General features: G+C 41.0%; 1 protein-coding gene across 1 annotated transcript in view; it reads left to right on the forward strand.

Moving 5' to 3' along the window:
• DPY19L1 (dpy-19 like C-mannosyltransferase 1) overlaps nt 1-13,028 on the forward strand; it is a 123,161-nt gene that overhangs the window by 96,394 nt on the left and 13,739 nt on the right. Inside the window, exons 17-19 of the mRNA XM_072598860.1 lie at nt 902-926; nt 3,044-3,163; nt 4,732-4,906. Of these exons, the coding sequence (XP_072454961.1) occupies nt 902-926; nt 3,044-3,163; nt 4,732-4,906 (320 nt within the window). The remainder of the gene's footprint in view (nt 1-901; nt 927-3,043; nt 3,164-4,731; nt 4,907-13,028) is intronic.

A 13,028-nucleotide genomic window follows, 5' to 3' on the forward strand; every position in this document is an offset into this window, starting at 1 on the left:
GCCCTTCTCTATGGTAGCCCCCTCTGCCTCTCATGGTCACTTGTTTCAAGGGAGCCCTGGAGAAAAACCAGAAGGAGCCACATGGCCACACTGAGCAGCCCCAGGACATGCCCTGGGTGGTGTTGTTGGCAGAGGCAGAGACAGCATCTATAGAAGCAGCTCATACATTTGGTGCCATGACCGATGTGCTCTCTGGGTAGCCTATGGGGATATGAGAAGGTTACCAGCATTACCATGTAATATGCCTTTGTAAGTAAAGTGGAGGCAGTGCTGGTAGAAGGAGGTGCACAGCCATTTCATTTCTCTTCTTTGCCTCCATTTTTGAACTGAATAAAGTCATCCAACTAGTGCCTAAAGATTGCGGACTGTGTGCCTCTTTCGTCAAGCAGGCAGATGCATGGGGTGGAGATGGAAAGGACTGAGCTCTGAGCTTCATCTTCCACAAAATCATGATTCAGTGCGGTAGAACTAGGGAACTGTCATCAACCTGCTGCGGTGAGTTGGCAACTGAGTGCTCTAGCCTTGGAGAGGAAAAGGAAGAGAAAGGGGCTGTGGCAGCAAGGGCTTACAAAATGCCCCAGAGGCCTGAGCACAATGCCATGTGGGTGCCATGCAGGAGGGGAGTGAAGAGAAGGAGGCCTACATGAGAGACAGCGTGGGTGCCAAATAAGGGACAATTATATTTATCAGGGAACTGAAAGTGGCTGATTTAACCTAAGAACTCATTTATGGGACAGGGCAACCTTTGTATTTTATATGCTTTTCTGAATTGTTACAATTGAGGTTTGTGTTAACATGAGGAAGATTTATTTCAGAAATTTTCTAAGTAATATCAGTAATAAATGAAGCTTTTTATTTAGCCGTTCCAATAATAATTTATTTCATTCTTTTTAAATTCCAGGAAGCACCAGTTTGATCATGGAGAGGTAAATGTTTTATATGCATGAGGTTTTTTTTTTTATTCACTTACATGGCTAATTTAAAGATGTTAAACATGGTCACTGTTAGTCTGTCATTTAGAATTTCTGGATCAATTGGCTGTTGTCATGAGCTCTCCAGGGGCAGTGTCAGTATGTATAGAAGTATATTAGAGTGTGATTCATGTGACTGTGCCTTTACTACTTCTCATGTCATGTGCTCTGAAGAGCTTCATGGTAAGGAAATCCTGCTAGGACTCTGCCAGCAGAGCAATTTCTAAGAGTCCACATGGTTTCCATTCTGTTCACCACTCTTCCAGTGGCTGTGGGTAGCCACTAAAGGATCATCCTCTCATCTTCTCATGGGTCAGCCTGACTTTGACAAATCAGAAAATGTTGGAGTCAGAAGGTTCTCCAGGCCTCTTGGAGATCCACCCATCCATCCTCTAATGGCCAGCCTTTGCTTGGAGAATCTTGATGGTGGTAGCAAACTCCAGTCTGGGGTAGCACGAATCCTTAACTGAACTACCTTCTTGGTTCTGTACAAATGAAGTCTGCCTTTGTAGCTTCTGAGGGCAAAGTCTCTTCCACATGCAAGTCTTTTAGGTCATACCTGCCTTTGCACTGTCTCTCCTGTAGGTCTCCTCCTCTTCACTCCCCTCCTGCCTGTCCTATAGCCGGAGCCTCCTGGTTGGGCTTCATGCCTCAGCTTTCTCCCTCTCCAGCCCATCCTCCATTCAGCTGCCAAAGTGATACTTTAAAGCACCTTCTCTGTGCTGCATACCCACCATTTGTTAGACTCCAGTGGCTTCTTGTTACCTTGAGCATCAAATCTAAAGTCCTTGGTTTGACTTTTCAAGGCTTTCATGATCTGGTACTTCCTATCTCTCCAGCCCTCTTGTGCTTTCCTCGCCCACAAGTATTCTGTGGTCCAGCTGCACTGGCCTTTCTGTTTCTTGCATGTGACTCTCCATCTTCTCATGTTGTGTCTTTTCATGGGTTGGTTACCACAGCTAGATTGCTCTGTCTCCTCCCTTCTACCTAGTGGGTTCCCGTGCTTTATTTCAAAATTTAAATCCCATCTTGTTCACCCCCTTGCACCCACATTGCCAGTGACTTTCCTCTGAGATTTACCTTCCAGCTACTCTGCATGTATCTTGTGTATACTTTGCTGTCTGGGTGTTGTTGCCCCAGTTAGAACATGGCCTTGAGGGCATGGATGGCATTGTTGCCTTGTTCCTGGTCCCCGGCCCAAAATGAACACTCAACAAATATTTGTTGGCTAACATTGACACATTCTACCCAGGGTAAATAAACACTCTCAGATCCTTCAAAGGATCCTTAAAAGTCATAGTTCTAAGCCATTGCCCTTCTCTGGATGAACTGTAGCCTGTCAATGTCCTTCCTAAAACGTGGTGCCCAGAAGCGAAGAGGCTGAATGGCATATATGTCTTAATCTCAGGACTGATAAAAGCTTGCTATCACACAGCTTGACAGCTGATTAAATATAGTGTTTGATGTAATCTCTCTTTTTAATAAATTGAAACAGCCCTCCTAAGGCAGCATTGTTGCATTTGCAACCCACATTTCTCTAAATTGCCTTGCCGAATTAGTCATTGGAATGGAGTTTAGTCATCTCCTTCTTCCCTATCTTCCTCTGACTGCTGATAACATCAGGATTACATCTATGAATTTGCAATCAGACTACCTGAGTTGGAATCCCAGCTCCACCTCTTACTATCTACTTAGTCACTTAACCTGTCTCTGAGGCCCAGGTCCATCACCTGTAAAGTGAGGGAGGACGTTGGATCATATGACCTCTAAGGTCCCTTCTGGCTCCGATTCCGTGATCTTGTAGCCTGGACTCTGACAGTGGTGTGAAGAAAGGAATTTGTGTTGGCTGAATGAATATTTGAGCCGATTAGTATTAATTATTTGATGCAATTTATAATTAGGTTGTCATTTTTTACCAAATAAGAAATCAATAATTGAGTAAAAGCAGGATATTCCTTTTTATAAGGAATGCATTACGTTTTCTTTAAAGTGTGGAAATTTAATTCTTTAAAATTCTTCCCTGTTAAGTAAAAATGACTTGTTTTACACTTGTGCTTTTGTTTCATTTTCAGTTGGTTTATCATGCATTGCAACTATTAGCTTACACAGTCCTTGGTATTCTAATTATGAGACTGAAACTATTTCTGACGCCACATATGTGCATCATGGCTTCTCTGATCTGCTCAAGACAGGTAAGATTTTGGTTTTAAACTTTTAGAATTAGAACAGCCGTGACAGATTACCTCCACCTTTCATCACCGAGTTGGCTCTAGTTTTAAAACTATTGAACCATTTTAAAAACTGTAGCTGTAAATTTTGAATGTTCCATATTTTTACCTACTCCTTTCCCTATGAAATTCCAGCTGACATTGCTTGCTCCTTTTTCATGATGCGCTTTTTCTTTGGTTCTCTCTTTGTTTAAAGAATGGTCATCTTACAGTCTGGTCATGAGGCAGAAACTAGATCACTCTGCTTTCGTATCTCTCAGCCACCAATATGGCTCTGAGAATATTGTAAATCACTGCACACTGTGTGTGATGATCAGAGCTGCCAGCTAGCAAAAACGACATAGAGGTGACTTGGAAAAGCTGGGCTGAAAAGAATATTTGTAGCTTTTTGTTTGATCAAACTTTTGTTTGAATATTTGACTTTTGCCAAGCCCTAGCTTCTTACCATGGTTGTGGGGTTAAACGATGTTATTTAATTACACCTAAGCAAGGAATTGTGTTCATCCATAGCATTGTGTCACATCTCCTTCCAGGATCAGGTCTTTTCAAATGGCATGTTTGTTGGTTTAAAAAGACTTGAAAAGTCTTTCAATTCCTCCACATTTTCTTTAAATATCTTCTGTTAATTTATCATTATTGTGGTTCTGTATTATACAGGTCTAAGTTGATGCACACAGCAACCTGTGAATTTACATTAAATACAGGGTTTTTAGATATTTATTTACATATGGATATTTGACTTAGAAAATATTCCTTTTGTTTAAATAGTAGACTCTGGGTAGACTGCTGGATCTGTGCATGAATCAAGTGAACTTATTGTATTCATAAAAGCACATTAAGATGGAACTGGAAAGCATGTTAATCATGATTATATCGGTCCTCAGTGTTGAGCACAGAACAGCCATTGTGACTGTTTATTCATTTGTGAATGCTGAGCAAATCTTCTCTAAATTTGTACCTAGGGGCCAATACTTCCTAGTCTGCATCTGTTTACAAATTGTTTCTAAAGTCCTCCCAAACAAAGGGCTTGCACTAGATGAGTCCAGAGGCCCTGGAGGGGGCTTCTCCTTTCAATACTGTACTATTTTGATCCTTACCACAGTCCTCTGACAAGGAAGTCCTGGGAGGGTTGTCCTCACCATTCTATGGATGGGGAGACTGAGCCTCAGGTTCTGACTTGGCTAAAGTCACCCAGCTAACAAGTGATGAAAGCTGGGACTTAACTCCTGTTAACTCTGTCCCTCTGACCCAAAGCTCTGCTCACTGCCCCACACAAGATTCTTTGCTCCCGAGCAGAGACCCCTTGCCCTTTGGGCAACTCTGCTCCTTCCTCGTCTTGATGTTTCTTCCTGCTTCCTATTGCACACAATTTGCAGTGAGCAGCCCCCTACTAGAAGTGTTTCTGAGCTCATCTGCCCAGGATCAGGGACTCCATGGAGTGGCTTCCACTGGTATCCAAGGAAGTGCTGTGTCAGGGAGCCCCCAATAGCCAACAGTAAGAAAAGATCTATGAACTATTTCTCTCATTCCAGCTCTTTGGATGGCTCTTTTGCAAAGTACATCCGAGCACCGTTGTTTTTGCTGTGTTAGCCATCATGTCAGTGCAAGGCTCAGCCAACCTTCAACACCAATGGAGCATCATTGGGGAGTTTAGCAATTTGCCACAGGAGGAGCTTATAGAGTGGATCAAATTTAACACCAAACCAGGTAAAAAGTTGCTTTGTTGTGTCATGGTTAGTTTTTCACATACGGTTTCTTAAAATGATCACAAATGTTGTTTCCATCCTTCTAGGAATGAGTATTACCAAGCCATTCACCAAATGAATTTCTATCTTATTTTCAGAAAAATTTAGGGGGAATAGATCATGCCAAGCCATATAGCAATTCATTCACTGACATCTCTCCTCAGTTTTAGTTTTAATCCACATTCTTCATGTCACTTTTTAAAACTTGTTTTCATAATTGTATTTAATTTTTCTTAACAGTACTACATTAGGGGCTCACTGAACTTTTAGTTCATGTTTATAACCTTTATCACATAGATTTACTCATAGCTGGTTGTTTTCCATTTGGCATACACACACACACACATCACACACACATTTCTCACCTCTTGCTATGTTTAGTAAAAAAAATATATTATCCTTGTTTTTGTGTTTTCTCATCCATTCTCTAGGATATGAATTTTTTCCCTGGAAATCTGCCAATGTAATAACTATTCCTATGCTTTCCACCATGTCACTGAAGGAAAATCTCTGAGGCCACCGGTGCCAGAGCCTAGTGCTAATAAAGTTTCTTTTTATGTTCCTTGAATGGTGTCCTGGTGGAGTGGGCAGAGTGTTTGGTCAGGGAGTCAGGAAGCTTCGGATTCAGATCCTGTCTGTGACGCTTACTAACTTTGAAGCCATAGGGAGAATACCAGTTAGTGAGTCTGAGCTTCAGCTCATCTTGTGAGTTAGAAGCTGTTTTTGTCAGTGTTGGTGAAGGAGCTCCTGTTGGGACAAGACAGAAGCCATTAACAGGTATTTTAGTTTTTGGTCCTCTTTGCTCCCATGACACTACTTCTCCTGGTTCTTCTGTCTCCCTGAAGCTTCATTTTTAGTCTCCTTTGCTGGGTCTTTGTATCAGCAAGGTGTAACAGTAAGCCCACAGACATACACTTTGATCTGCTTTTCTGAAAGGAAAGGCAACTTTTGAGGGGTCAGCAATCACTTCAATCAAGCACATGTATCATTCACTTAGTTCAGGGGAAAAAGTCAGCACCCTGAACTTCAGAGAAAATACTGAGAAATCAAAGGTCAACAGAGAGTGCTTCCAAACTGTCTGACATAAGCAATACGTACATCATAGATCAACAGAAAGATCCAACTGTCTGACTATAGTTACCAGAGAGGGAAGCACCAACATCTGGCTTTTCTTTTTTTTTTTTTTTTTAATATATAATTTATTTATTTTTCAGTTCTCAACATTCACTTCCACAAGAATTTGAATTCAAAATTTTCTCCCCATCCCCTGCCCCAGAAAGCACGCACCCCATCCACACGTCCTCTAGTCTGCCCTCCCTTCTATTACCTACCCTTCCTCCATCCCCCTTCCTCTCTGTTTTCCTATAGGGCAGAATAGATTTCTATACTCCATTGCTTGTGTATCTTAATTTCCAGTTGCATGCTAAAACAATTTTTAACATTCATTCTTAAAGCTTTGAGTTCCATATTCTCTCCCTCCCTTCCCACCCACCCTCATTTAGAAAACAAACAATTCAGTATAGGTCATACATGTGTAACGACGCAAAGCACTTCCATAATAGTTATGTGGTAAAAGACTAATCACATTTCCCTCTGTCCTATCCTACCCTTCAGTTATTCCATTCTCTCCCCTGACCTGTCCTCCCACAATAGGGTTTGCTTCTGATTATCCCTTTCCTCAACATCTGTGTTTTCTAAGCTATGGGTGGCGGGGGGGGGGGGGGGGGGGGGGGCGGGGAATCCTTAGCAGCTTTGGCCAAACAGACACTTCCAATGAATAAGCTCCAAAGTAAAACCTCACTGTCACAGTATTTATACATTTTTTTTATCTAAATTATTTATTTTTATTTTTCAACATTCATCTCCACAATATTTTGAGTTCCACATTTTCTCCTCATCTCTCCCCTCCCCCACCCCAAAACACCATGCATTCAGATTACCCCTTCCCCGAATCTGCCCTCCCTTCCCTTATCACCATCTTCTCTCTGTATTTCTTATTTCCCAGTTGCATGTAAAAACAGTTGTCAACATTCATTCCCAAAACTTTGAGTTCCAACTTCTCTCCCTTCCTCTCCACCCATCCCACTGAGAAGGCAAGCAATTCAGTATAGGCTATATATGTGTAGTTTTGCAAAAGACATCTGTAACAGTCATGTTGTGAAAGACTAATAACTATATTTCCCTCCATCCTATCCTGCCCCCTATTTATTCTATTTTCTCTTTTGACCTTGTCCCTCCCCTAAAGTGTTTACTTCTAATTATTCCCTCTTCCCATTTGCCCTCCCTTCTATCATCCTCCCACCCCAATTATCCCCTTCTCCCCTACTTTCCTGTTGTGTAAGATAGAGTTTCATACCAAATTGAGTGTGCATGTTGTTCTCTCCTTAAGCCAAATGTGATGAGAGTAAGCTTCACTTTTTTCCCTCTCACCTCCCCTTTACCCCCTCCATTGAAAAAGCTTTTTTTCCCTTTTTTATGACAGATAATTTTCCCCATTGTATTTCTCCCTTTCTCCTCCCAATATATGCCTCCCTCACCCCTTAATTTTATTTTTTAGATATCATCCCTTCCTATTCAACTCACTCTGTGCCTTCTGTCTATATGTGTGTGTGTGTATGTGTATAATCACTCCAACTACCCAAATACTGAGAAAAGTTTGAAGAGTTACAAATATTTTCTTTCTATATAGGAATATAAACAGTTCAGCTTTAGTAAGTCCCTTATGATTTCTCTTTCCTGTTTACCTTTTCATGCTTCTCTTCATTCTTGTGTTTGAAAGTCACATTTTCTATTCAGCTCTGGTCCTTTCATCAAGAATGCTTGAAAGTCCTCTATTTCATTGAATGACCATTTTTTCCCTTGAAGTATTATACTCAGTTTTGCTGGGTAGGTGATTCTTGGTTTTAATTCTAGTTCCTTTGACTTCCGGAATATCCTATTCCAAGCCCTTTCATCCTTTAATGTAGAAGCTGCTAGATCCTGTGTTATCCTGATTGTATTTCCATAACACTCGAATTGTTTCTTTCTGAATGCTTGCAATATTTTCTCCCTGACCTGGGAACTCTGGAATTTGGCTACAATATTCCTAGAAGTTTCTCTTTTCAGATCTCTTTGAGGAGGTGATCTGTGGATTCTTTCAATATTTATTTTACCCTCTGGTTCCAGAATATCAGAGCAGTTTTCCTTGATAATTTCATGAAAGATGATGTCTAGGCTCTTTTTTTGATCATGGCTTTGAGGTAGTCTCATAATTTTTAAATTGTGTCTCCTGAATCTATTTTCGAGGTCAGTTGTTTTTCCAGTGAGATTTTTCACATTGTCTTCCATTTTTTCATTCTTTTGATTTTGTTTTGTAATTTCTTGGTTTCTCGTAAAGTCATTAGCCTCCATCTGCTCCATTCTAATTTTAAAAGAACTGTTTTCTTCTGTGAGCTTTTGAACCTCCTTTTCCATTTGGCTAATTCTGCTTTTTAAAGCATTCTTCTCCTCATTGGCTTTTTGGACCTCTTTTGCCATTTGAGTTAGTCTATTTTTAAAGGTGTTAATTTCTTCAACATTTTTTGGGTCTCCTTTAGCAAGCTGTTGACTCGCTTTTCATGATTTTCTTGTATTGCTCTCATTTCTCTTCCCAATTTTTCCTCCACCTCTCTTACTTGATTTTCAAAATCCTTCTTGACCTCCTCCATGGCCTGAGACCATTGCATATTTATTTTGGAGGTTTTGAATGCAGGAGCCTTGACTTTGATGTCTTCCTCTGATGGTATGCATTGTTCTTCCTCATCTGAAAGGATGGAGGAAAATACCTGTTCTCCAAGAAAGTAAACTTCTATAGTCTTATTTTTTCCCCTTTTTTGGGCATTTTCCCAGCCAGTTACTTGACTTTTGAGTCCTTTGTCAAGTGGTGGGTATACTCTAGGGACCTATAAATTCTCAGTTCCTCCAAGGTGGCACAGTCAAGGGAGAGGAGTTTCCTCCTCTCCTGGACTGCTCTCTGGGGAGCAACCACAAGCTCTCTTCTGCCCAGGATCTGTGAGTAGGATTCCCTGTCCAGAACCTCTACCAGCTCCACCAGCCAGTGCTCCTCCTCACCCCCAGACCGCCATTCAGGGCTGAGAACCAGATCAGTCACTCAATTCCCACAGCGTCTTTAGACTCAGGGCTCCAGAAATGGATGCTGCCACCTGGGGCCGGGGCTAGGTTGGGACCCTGCTCCCTTCTCACCCAGGTGAAAGAGCTTTCACACTGACCTTTGAAGCTGTCTTTGGCATTTGTAGGTTGAGTAATCTGGGAACCACAGCTGCTGCCAGTGATTCTGCACCCTGAAGCCTGCTCCAGTCCTGTCCCTGCCATGCTGTGTGGCCAAAACTGGATTACACTCTGCACCGAGCCTGGTGTGATAGACCTTTCCTGTAGACCTTCCAGGCTCCCTTGGGCAGGCATTCTCTTTCACTCTGTCATTTTGTGGCTTCTGCTACTCTAGAATTTGTTTAGAGACATTTTTTACAAGTATTTATGGGCTGTGGAGGGAGAGCTTCTACAGGTCCATCCGCCATCTTGGCTTCACCCTGTATTTATACATTTTTTTTAGAGCCAGAGGGCATTACAACCCTTGAGAACCAGTGTCTCATTAACCAAATGTGTGGGTCTACAAATCTTCCCAGGACCATTCTGGGGAAGATCTTCTTTAATCACATTAAAATAATTAACAGTACAAATATATATACTGTTTTTAGTTAAGGAAACTCTTGTTTCTCTACTTTACTCCTAGTGAAGACTCTTGGTTGATAAAGGCAAGATTCAGTTAGAGACACTTGATTATACTAAAATAAAAGAACAGCAAAAGATCCTACTTTGTTTGCCATTACACAAGGACCCCAGCATGCATAGGAGGGCCTGCTGTACAGGTTCTTAGAGCTGCTTTTCTAAAAGGAAAGGCAGCTTTCAAGAGGCCAACAATCACTTTAATCAAGCACATATATAATTCACTTAGTTCAGGGGAAAAAGTCAGCACTCTGAACTTCAGAGAAAATACAGAGAAATAATAATCAGCAGATAGAGCTTCCAGCTGTCTGACTGTAAGCAGTACATACATCACAGATCAACAGACATACAACTGTCTGATCATACATACATAGTTACCAGAGAGAGAAGCACCAACATCTGAGTTTTCGGAGCCGGGGCACTCTTTAGTGGCTGCCCAGAGTCTCCTCTGGCCAAGCAAACACTTCCAGTGAGTAAGCCCCAAAGTGAAACCTCACCTCAGAGCATTTATATACTTTTCAAAGCCAGAGGGCCTCACAACCATGGAGAACCAGTGCATTAGAAATTAACAGAAGGTGTGGGCCTCCCCTAATCAGGCTTCCCTTAATGGGCTGGCCTATCAATGGATGGAATGGGAAGATCTTTACCTCTCTACGTAACATTACAGTATTCTGTCCATCTACTAAATGTGAGTCATTCCCAGGTCTCTTCCCCCTGCCTTCTTCCTCTTTATTGGCTCCCTTGATAATCTCCTCTACTCCCATCACTTCTGTCATCATCCCTATGCAGATTATAAGAGGCCATGAGTGGGAGGAGACTCTCAACCTCCTCCTCCTACCTGTGCAATCTTACTTCTCCTCCCTCATCTCAGGTTCTTTGTTCAATGAAGTTTGACTAACTTGCTTCCGAGGTCCTTTCCTACTCTAAATCTGTGATCCTACAATCCCCAAATTTCTCCAGACTCATTCCCTAGTTCCATATTTCCAGCCACATATATGGGATGTCTGTCCTTGGCTTTCTTATCACAGCTACCCCAGGAGAGATCTTCACCTTTTCATTTCCCTTTTTCTGTCCTTAGGAGATTCTTCTAGGAAGCTTGGCTTAAAACATTTTTGACTTGCCTTCCGCATGCCGTTGATCCTGGCAATTCTCCTTAGGCAAATTTTTTCTTATCATTCTTGTCCTCACAGTCTCCTCATGTCCTGCTGACTGGGACCTTTGTAGTAACCTCCCAGCTGCCCTCTCTGCCTTTGTCTCTGTCCTCCATCCCACAGCCAGAGTCCAGCTCTGATCCTGTCCTTTCTGGGCTCAGCAAGAGCATCCCACACTTCCATAGTTTTAAGATTTACAAAGTGCTTTCTTCTCAGCATCGCTGCCAAGTAAAGAGTATAGATATCATTATCCCCATTTTATAGGTAAGGAAATGGAGTCAGCGAGATCAGATGACCCAGGTAAGAAGTGGCAAAGCCAGAATTCACACTCATGTTTTTGACTCCACTCCTGGACTCTTTCTACTAACTGTATTCATCACCTTCCTGCTAAATAAACATGGGCTCCTCTGCCTGACCTTCAGGGTCTTCTGCAACGTGGTCAGCCTCAGACTTCTTAGCCATATTTTACATTATTTACGTTATTCCCCTCCAGCCAGGCTGGGCTAGTGGTCATCTCCATTCTTTCCTTGCCCCCCCTTGCACCTCTCTGCATTTCTTTGTACCATCACCAACCCCCAGAATAGGCCCAAAGCCTGCTAGGGTGTCCTTTTGACATTCCTTTCCTCAGGGCTTTGGTTAAATGCCAGATGTCTCCTCTTCTTTGACTTCCTTCTCCTTTATCCCAATAAATTAAACTCTCTGAAAGTTATTGTATTCTCTTTGACCTCTACTTTGTACCTTTGTAACCTATCTCACACACACACACACACACACACACACACACACACACACACACATACGCACACATACACGATACATACGATATAGTCTTTAAGGATAAGGGGCAGTATTCTATTTCTTTTTTGTTTCTCTGAGAGCTAGCAAAGTACCTTGTATATGAAGTACTTAATAAATGTTTATTGAATTGAATTCTTGAACTCCTTTGATTATGATCCTCCAAATATGCATTCTCCTACCAAAAATAATTTTAAAATCATATGAATAAGGTTGTGGTGTTCCAAAAATTAACTTTAGATGTTATTCAAATTTCAGTTTAATTCTGTTTAGTAGATGTTAATTAGTCGATTAGCTAGTAGATTCAAATGTTATTTGACTAAATTTTATTTCATTTTCGAAAATTCTAATTATACACCTATTTTTATGTACTTTATTGCTGAGAATAGTGTTCAGGTTTCATATTGTTAAGCTAATCTTTTGGTGATAAAGTATACTAGAAAATATACTAGAAATCCATTCATGGAATATAACCTATTATCTGCCTAAAAAACTGAATTGGTTGAGGAAGATGGTATTAACCTGTCAATTACTGAATATTTGAAGAAAATCTCATATGGTATATTGTTCCCTAATTTTATGTGCATTTACTAAGGTACCCATGGTTTACTCATAGTAGGAAGGATACTTTAAAGACTGTCTTTTGTTTTCCCAGAAAGAAGGGAGACAGTAAGAAGAAGGGAGAGATGTTGAATAGTAGGTTAGGTTGAACCTCACACCCCATGTGATTGGTGCCTTGTATATCAAAGGTACTCATGAAATACTTTGTTGAATTTAATTTGTCTAAATAAGCAGATTTAAATATCGGTAAACAATGTAAGAAGTGAGTGACTCTAAGCCCCCCTTTGCTAAGTTGTTATTTAGATGAGATTTATTATTATTCTTACTCCTAGAGAGGTTGAGATGTTTATACAAATAAGATCATAATGAAGATATCTTGTGTGCTCAAAAATTATTACAAACCCCAGCCACTTTGCTTATAGTGATTTCCCCTCTAATAGAACTAGGAAATACAACTTATGAAGAATGTAAATTACTAGTGTAAATTTACCCAAACATGCTCACAAACATAGTAATTATCTGAAAATTGAGTTTAGTGTACAATTATGTAAGGTTGTTGTTTACTTGGGTGCCATTTGTGTAAGTAACGCAGGAACATGTTCTCCAAGCAGAGAGCTAGAATGGAAAATGCCACATTTCTATGACAGGCATTTCTCTTCTCACTAGGGGGCCATTTCTAAAGCGTGGGGATGCAACCAGTGTCTCACGATTTGCTTATTTTGCCTACTTTACTTTCTCCTCATCAAAACACAGAACTTATGTCTAAACTAAAAGGATCAGCTGAGAGTAAGGACTGGAATTCACAAGGAAAGTTTA

This window comes from Notamacropus eugenii, chromosome 3 (genome assembly GCF_028372415.1).
Source record: "Notamacropus eugenii isolate mMacEug1 chromosome 3, mMacEug1.pri_v2, whole genome shotgun sequence".
In the NCBI taxonomy this organism is placed as follows: Eukaryota; Metazoa; Chordata; class Mammalia; order Diprotodontia; family Macropodidae; genus Notamacropus; species Notamacropus eugenii.